This window comes from Musca domestica, unplaced genomic scaffold (assembly GCF_030504385.1).
Source record: "Musca domestica strain aabys unplaced genomic scaffold, Musca_domestica.polishedcontigs.V.1.1 174, whole genome shotgun sequence".
Lineage (NCBI taxonomy): Eukaryota > Metazoa > Arthropoda > Insecta > Diptera > Muscidae > Musca > Musca domestica.
This window is the reverse complement of record NW_026712233.1, coordinates 620,860-629,078: the sequence shown is the minus strand read 5'-3', so window position 1 is coordinate 629,078 and position 8,219 is coordinate 620,860. Positions and strand designations below refer to the sequence as shown.

The following is an 8,219-nucleotide window of genomic DNA, read 5'->3' as shown; positions in this document are numbered from 1 at the left end:
GGTCATATTTTTCTAGCGTGAAATTTATCTGTATTCCTCTTATGAATTACATGCATACATTTAAAGATAAAATGGAAATTGAAAAAATATATTGCAAGGCAGTTTACATTGCTACAAAATTTGATGCTTCGGATAAGCTATGGTAGAAGAATATAGGTTGACGCATCGACACAGCTGCTGGGACAATGAACTGTCAAACCAATTTTGGAATTGAAAATATTGAATGAAAAATTATTTAAATTTTAAAAATTATTGAAAAACGCGAATGACGTCGTATAGAAAAACGTATAAAATCTACTTATATTTGAAAGAAAATTTCAATTTTTTTAATATATCAACGTTCCCATGCGTTGATGCATCTACCTGTATTCTGCTACCATGAGAGAAGCTTATATCTAATGGCAGTTGCAAATTTGAATGCAACTTTATATCGAATCAATTTATTTCAATTCTTTCGGAAGCTAGAGTGATTTCCACAGACGGTTAGACGGACGTACTACGCCAAATCGATGTAGAATTTTATGTTGATCAAGAATATATATACTTTGTGCCATCTAAAATGTATATTTCGAGGTGTTACAAACGGAATGACAAACAAAATATACCCTCCATACTATGGTGGAGGGTATAAAAACCTTTTTATGTAATCTCACCCTGCACCTGTTTTACCCTGCATTTACGAAAGCAAGACAAATTAAACAATATATAATAGTCGTCAACTTCAAACTTGTTTGAACATGTTTACATATACGAAATCAACTAGATTTCAACTGTCAATTCCATATTGACATTTACACATTAGAATTGTCGGTATATTTTAACATGCTTTTATTGTCCTTCAAAAATACATCATTTCTAAAACTTCTTCTTAAACAATTCCAGGAAGATAACAGTTTTTATGTATGTATGTAATTCAAAACTTCACTGACATATCACCAATCTGAACATTTGAATCCCGTACCATTTTCTAGTAATAAATTTTAATTGTTAATACGAACATTGTATATTTAAAAAAATTTATGTAGAATTATTATTTATAAGTGTTTAAGCCCTTACCTATCAATCCGCAACTAAAATTATCAAACCAAGTGGACACTGGCATTCGAATTCGAAGTGAAAATTTTTGCAAACTAAAATGACTGTACGTTATTTTATTCCAAATCCAAACAAAAAAACACCATTATTACAAGCCTACATAAATACCTCCTTGTTTTAGTGTAAAACAAATTATTATTGTTAATAAATATACACGTATTGTGAAACAGAAATAACATGTGTTTTATTTAAAAATTTTTTAGCGCTAAATGAAATCGCAAACTTTGCTATTACTAAATTACTTGTTTTAAGAGAATTCATAATTTATCTGACTTATAATTCGAGGAATTGACGGTTAAAAATTGACGGTGTAAAAAAAGGGTCCGAATCGAATTTCTTGCTTCGTTGGAGATAAATTATAAACAGCAATCGCGTCTCGAGTAGATCTGGCATTCCATTTATAAGAAAATTTATTTAGTTTGAACGTCATGTTAGGTGATGTAAACTAAATGAAGGTGATAAATTGAAAAACTCAATCTTTTATAAGCTGTTTGGATAATGCTTGGAATTACCAAATCCATTTTATATTTTAAATCCAATAACATGTAAACGTACTTTTACATTCCATAAAACACTGACTATCATTCGTCGCCTTAAAAGTCACGTTTGTGACTACTTTCCCAAAAGTAATCATTTTCTACGAATATCTCACAATAATGGCAACCCTGACATGTCATATTGTCCGTGAACAGCTGTCGCTGCTGCCTTCTTTTTCGTGTTGTTGGTGTAACTGCAGTGTGCACGACCAGGGATTTGTGTGATTTTTCCAATTGGCAAACGAAAATATAAATAAAATCAACTAAAGATGACATTAATTAAACGTTTGGTAACTAGTAATCTAGTTAACCGTTTAAATAATCTCAAAACTCTCAACAAAGTAAGTAATTTTAATTGACAACTCGGTCGATTTTGTTGGAAATGTAGGTTATGTAATATTGCCTTGTAAATGATACTGATTTTCCATTTTCCCTCCCCATCTAGAATGGTTATTGTACTCATTTGAAATTTGCCGAACACAAACCAATTGAAAAAATCCGCAATATTGGTATATCAGCTCACATTGACAGCGGTAAGACCACTTTGACGGAACGTATCTTGTTCTATACCGGCCGTATTGCTGCCATGCACGAGGTTCGCGGTAAAGACAATGTGGGTGCAACTATGGATTCTATGGAATTGGAAAGGCAACGTGGTATTACAATCCAATCAGCTGCCACCTACACCCTATGGAAGGACACCAACATTAACATCATTGATACACCTGGTCACGTTGATTTCACTGTGGAGGTAGAAAGAGCATTGCGTGTTTTGGATGGTGCAATCTTGGTACTCTGTGCTGTGGGTGGTGTCCAAAGTCAAACGCTAACAGTCAATCGTCAAATGAAACGCTATAACGTACCCTGCCTAGGTTTCATCAACAAGCTGGATCGCATGGGTTCCAACCCCTACAGAGTTTTGTCACAAATGCGTTCAAAAATGAATCACAATGCTGCCTTTATCCAACTACCCATTGGTTTGGAAAGTGACTGCAAAGGTATAATTGATTTAGTGGGGGAGAAGGCCATATACTTTGAAGGTCCCTTGGGAACAGAGATTAGATACGATGAAATTCCCAAAGATATGCGCACTGAATCGGATGAAAGACGCCAAGAACTCATTGAACACTTGTCCAACGTTGATGACACCTTGGGTGAAATGTTCTTGGAAGAAAAGGCACTCACAGAAAATGATATAAAGGCTGCCCTGAGAAGAACCTGTATCAAACGTACATTCACTCCAGTTTTGGTAGGCACAGCCTTGAAAAACAAAGGTGTGCAGCCTCTATTGGATGCTGTCCTTGATTATTTGCCCCATCCCGGAGAGGTAGAAAATATTGCCTTGATCGAGGAAGATGGAAAGGAACCACAATCTATTGTCTTGAATCCTGCTCGTGATGGCAAAGATCCATTTGTGGGATTGGCCTTCAAATTGGAAGCTGGTCGTTTTGGTCAATTGACATATCTACGTTGTTACCAAGGTGTCTTGCGCAAAGGAGATACTATTTTCAATGCCAGAACCAACAAGAAGGTGCGCTTGGCACGTTTGGTACGTTTGCATTCGAACAACATGGAGGATGTAAATGAGGTCTATGCCGGTGATATTTTCGCCTTGTTTGGTGTTGACTGTGCTTCCGGTGATACCTTCACCACCAATCCACGTGATGGTCTAAGTATGGAGTCAATTTATGTACCCGACCCTGTTGTGTCTATGGCAATTACTCCCAACAATCCCAAAGATCGTGACAACTTTGCCAAAGCTGTACAAAGATTTACCAAAGAGGATCCCACCTTCCATTTCTACTATGACAACGATGTCAAAGAAACTTTGGTGTCCGGTATGGGAGAATTGCACTTGGAAATCTATGCTCAACGTATGGAACGTGAATATAATTGCCCTGTGACTTTGGGCAAGCCAAAGGTAGCTTTCAGGGAAACCTTGGTGGCCCCTTGTTCATTTGATTACTTGCATAAGAAACAATCGGGTGGTTCAGGTCAATATGCCCGCATCATTGGTGTAATGGAGCCATTGCCACCCCACCAAAATACCCAATTGGAATTTGTTGATGAGACCATTGGTACAAATGTGCCTAAACAATTTATTCCTGGTGTAGAGAAGGGCTTCCGCGAAATGGCCCAGAAGGGTATGTTGTCGGGCCACAAATTGTCTGGTATACGTTTCCGCCTACAGGACGGTGGTCACCACATTGTAGATTCCAGTGAATTGGCGTTCATGTTGGCTGCCCACGGTGCCATCAAAGAAGTATTCCAAATGGGCTCATGGCAAATTTTGGAACCCATTATGTTGGTGGAGGTCACAGCACCAGAAGAATTCCAAGGTGCCGTAATGGGTCAATTGAATAAACGCCATGGTATTATAACTGGTACTGATGGTAACGAGGGTTGGTTTACAGTCTATGCTGAAGTTCCACTTAATGATATGTTTGGTTATGCTGGTGAATTGAGGTGAGTGAAAATTGTGTCCGTTTATTTATTTTTGAAAACATATTCAAAATTAATTTTTTTCTTTTTAGATCGAGTACCCAGGGTAAAGGTGAATTCACAATGGAGTACTCCCGTTATTCCCCATGTTTGCCAGATGTTCAAGAACAAATTGTCCGTCAATACCAGGAATCACAGGGCTTGATTCAACCCGACAAAAAGAAAAAGAAGAACTAAGCTATCGTATTCTAATTCATTTATGTTATAAGTCGAATAACCTATCTAGAAATATGTTTATAATTTTCAATAATTTTAATTTAATTTGTTAAAATACATTTTTGTACAGCTGTGATACAAACGATATGAAAAAAAAAAAAACAGTCAACACTGATATATCAATTTATAATTATACGATGATATAGGGGTTTGAACTGATTTGTTGGTAAAAGTTAGTCCAGGCAAGTCATACAAGTCATAGGATCGAGGGTCCGGGAAATGAATACTATTTAGCCCAAGAATGTTTCTTCAAAACCCGTAAAAGTGAGAAAAATTAATATTGGAGCGATTAACGTGTTGGACTGCCGAGAACTTGACAATTTAAATAAATGAAAGTTGTTCTTAATGTTAACTAAAATTGATTGACATTGTTTCTTGAATTTTTGGCTACGCTGTAGTTAGGGCTAGAGGAAAGCACGAAAATAAAAATACGAAAGAAAAACATTTCCACAAACATCCAAGCGGGAAACGGAAGGCAATTTTACATTTGGTAATACATATTAACATTTCAATGCTAATTTTTGTTATGTTGTCGAGAAATAAAATTAAAAAATCTATATAGATTGTCGGACGTGCACAATTCATGTATCATTAGAACTGATTTAGGTCCTTTAGAGTATTATTTAAAACTGAATATTCGTTTTCGTGTCTTAACACCGATACAGGAATTTCCTTCATTTAATCTTTCAAAAAATATTGCAATATAATTCAATCTACAATTAACAACTTGTATACTAAGCAATGTAAAATCCAACATCTACCATGAAAATAAATAAAGCTGAACTTACATCTATGCTCTCATTTATTCTTTGTAACTTGCAACTTGACTTCAGCGGACTTGATTTCATTTTGAGTTTGAATACTTGCATACATTTTTATTATTTAATTCTTATTTTGCACTATAACAACAAACTTAAACTTGATCCAATTTGAATTTTTGGCCCTTGGTCACGCCATCTGTACGATGCAGTTGGTACAACAGACGCTCTTCAATGTGTTTAACTGCATCAACAGTTAAGACTAGAGTGTCGTGTTTCAACATTGAATAACAATTTAAACTAAATGCAGGCATTAAATTTACATAGCCCAGGGAATCGGTGGCATAACAAATGTTTTCGGGGAACTCAGCTTCTCTGTAAATAAACAAATCATGTTAAATACCAAATACCATATCGCCCTCATTATCTCTTACTTGTCAACGATCAAAACCGATGGTCCCCAATTTCTTTCTTGTATCAAATCTTTGATAAATTCTGGATCCTGACTGGGTATGTCAACATTACTAATTATGTGCAAATCATCCTGGGCCAATTTCACACTGAGTGTCGATGTCAAACCCAAAACCCTTTTGAAGAAGGGAAGCATATAAAAATGTGTTGTCGGAGATCTGGGACCATGCGATATACCACCACCTTTTAGCAAGGGGGATCTAATTGAGCCATGACGAGCTCGACCACCACCCTTTTGTGGCCAGGGCTTGCGACCACCACCACGTACTTCAGCTCGATTCTTGGTATTGGCAAAACTTACATAACGGTATTTTCTTTGCCATTCGATATTCTCCTGTATTACATCGACTCGGGGCTGTGTTGCAAACACATCTGGGTGCAATTCAATGAGACCCAATTTACGTTCTTCGACAGCATCGACATTTTCTATCCATGCTTGGCGGCAATCCTTAAGATTCAATGGTGAGAATTCCTTCAATGTCTGCGGTATCAACAAAGCCGGCCCACTTGATACTGGTGGTGGAGGTGGTGTCGCAGTTTTTTCAACAACTTGTGGGCCTTCTTCAGCGGCGGTACGTAGGGCACTGTTGGACGTAATTCCTCGAACGACAGGAGCAATAGCGAACTTCGCTTTATTTAATAAACCTAACATTTTCTCGTGTGTTTTTAAAATCCAACAATTTTTACAAATGTGCTACATGCAGACATCTGAGTTGGACGATTTTACCGCCGGCGGCGCCAATAAGAATAAGGCTGAAAAAGAAACAAGCAAAAACAACGTAGGGATCTATATGATCGAAAAAGTCAATCTAATCAGGTGTAAATCAATTTGTCGGCGGCAATATTTCGAAAACGAATTTTTTGTTCTGAAATTTGCAATCCAGGGGCTGGATTCTTGTTCTACGAAAATATGAAATGAAAAATATTTCCTTTATAAAATTTTTCAAAGAAAATTTAAATTTAAAATGTGAGATGTGTAGCAGTCTATTTAACACATTAATTGTATAGTTACATAATCACCGGATTAATCTCTTTATGAGGTTTTATTTGAGGTATATGCAATGAAATTGCACCACTGGGTATAATAAATTCTGCAAACTGTAAACGTACTATAAGACTCGGCTTCAGATCTAATAAAACAGTAGGCTAATCTTCAATAGTATAAGTGAGGTATAAATCCGGTTATAATTGGATCAACTTGTGTGTATTAACGGACATGGTAAAAGAATAAAGGTAGTGGCATCAACACAGCTGCTGGGACAATAAACTGCCAAACCAATTTTGAAAAAATTTTTGAATGAAATATGATTATAATTGTTAAACATTCCATATCATAAAAACCTCCGATTGACGTCGTAAGAGAAAACATATAAAAGTTTACTTATTTCTGAAAAAAAAAAAACTTTTAAAAATGTTGATGCGTTGATGCATCTACCTGTATTCTTCTACCATGAAAACGGATGACGTATAAAACCTTTTCCTGCCTTATTGTTGCAACAGAGACTAGCTCCATCTATTGAAAATCACATTACAATAAAAACGTTTTCCGCTTTCGCTATTAGGTAGAAGTCTTTGCTGATATTGCCATATGTTATTAGTTATTTTGTTAGAAATAGCATTAGCTGTTTTATTTATAGATTTTTAATTTCTTATTTGTTTACTTAATAGAAGTTTATATATCACAATTTTATAGAACGAGAATTGAGGTTCTCCATCAGAATTTTATTTTAGCAAAAAGTATATTTTTTACACAAAATGTGTATTTAGAGGATAGATTTGTTCTACCTTCTGTTATTTTGCCATGGTTGCAACAACTTTTTAAATAGGGCATGATTGAAAGTCCCACACAAAATATCAAAATGTTTAGCAGAAATAGCTAATTTTTCAGTCGGACATCAAACTACGGATATACTAAACATATGCGACAAATATTTTTTTATATCCTCCACTAGAAGAATATTCGTCTGAGACTCTTTCACGCCATCAGCATAAAATTCGTTCGTATGACTGTTGCAAAGTGGAGGCTAATTTTTATACCCTACACCACAAGGTGTCCAGGGTATTATGTCTTTCTGCATTTGTTTATAACATTCAAAAGGAAACGAGTTCCTTTTGATGATCTGCATAGTATCACATTCTGAGTCAATTCATGTATGTCCGTCCGTCTGTCCATTTATTGCCCGATCCAGATGAAATTTTGCACAAGTCATTTGTTTCACCCGAGGACGAACCCTTTCAAGATAATGATGAAGTCAACATTTAGATATAGCCCCCATATATATCTTCGTCCGATTTGCTTTTTATAGTGCACCAAACGTGTAATTTTAGCCCAAATGGGATGGAATTTGGTATTTACGACTAAATTGAGCCTAGGAACATTTATTTCAGATTTAAAATCGGTTAACATATATTTATAGCTGCCATATATATTGTTCATCCGATTTGTTATATGAAGCTCTACTAAATATGAAAAGGGGTGACTTTCTTCACTGGTTTTACGATAAATTAATCAAATTTGACATAAATGCTTCTCAGATGGTTGGCATTTAAGACGAGCCTCGAATAGTGTTTGGGAATAGCCCCATGCAACGGTGTAAGTCAATTTCTCGCAACTCCCACATGGAGAAGGGTATAGAAAGGA

The 8,219-nt window shown here is 35.9% G+C and overlaps 2 protein-coding genes across 2 annotated transcripts; one reads left to right on the top strand and one right to left on the bottom strand.

Moving 5' to 3' along the window:
- The first annotated feature begins 1,813 nt into the window (after positions 1 to 1,813).
- On the top strand, positions 1,814 to 5,136 carry LOC131801804 (elongation factor G, mitochondrial-like). The gene is made up of 3 exons (XM_059120764.1): positions 1,814 to 1,972; positions 2,077 to 4,097; positions 4,166 to 5,136. The coding sequence occupies exons 1-3, from the start codon at positions 1,901 to 1,903 to the stop codon at positions 4,308 to 4,310; spliced, it is 2,238 nt and encodes a 745-aa protein (XP_058976747.1). The 5' UTR covers positions 1,814 to 1,900; the 3' UTR covers positions 4,311 to 5,136.
- LOC101889150 (large ribosomal subunit protein uL4m) lies at positions 5,134 to 6,330 on the bottom strand. Its single transcript, XM_005189345.4, has 2 exons — positions 5,542 to 6,330; positions 5,134 to 5,482 (listed from the first exon to the last, which is right to left on the bottom strand). The coding sequence occupies exons 1-2, from the start codon at positions 6,228 to 6,230 to the stop codon at positions 5,263 to 5,265; spliced, it is 909 nt and encodes a 302-aa protein (XP_005189402.1). The 5' UTR covers positions 6,231 to 6,330; the 3' UTR covers positions 5,134 to 5,262.
- Between the last annotated feature and the right edge of the window lie 1,889 nt (positions 6,331 to 8,219).

Excerpts from the sequence above, each read along its gene's own strand:
- LOC131801804 (XM_059120764.1), top strand. The coding sequence starts at position 1,901 with ATGACATTAATTAAACGTTTGGTAACTAGTAATCTAGTTAACCGTTTA. Across the intron at positions 1,973-2,076 it reads ATCTCAAAACTCTCAACAAA|AATGGTTATTGTACTCATTT; the intron begins GTAAGTAATTTT and ends CTCCCCATCTAG. Across the intron at positions 4,098-4,165 it reads GGTTATGCTGGTGAATTGAG|ATCGAGTACCCAGGGTAAAG; the intron begins GTGAGTGAAAAT and ends TTTTCTTTTTAG.
- LOC101889150 (XM_005189345.4), bottom strand. The coding sequence starts at position 6,230 with ATGTTAGGTTTATTAAATAAAGCGAAGTTCGCTATTGCTCCTGTCGTT. Across the intron at positions 5,483-5,541 it reads TCGGTTTTGATCGTTGACAA|AGAAGCTGAGTTCCCCGAAA; the intron begins GTAAGAGATAAT and ends GTTTATTTACAG.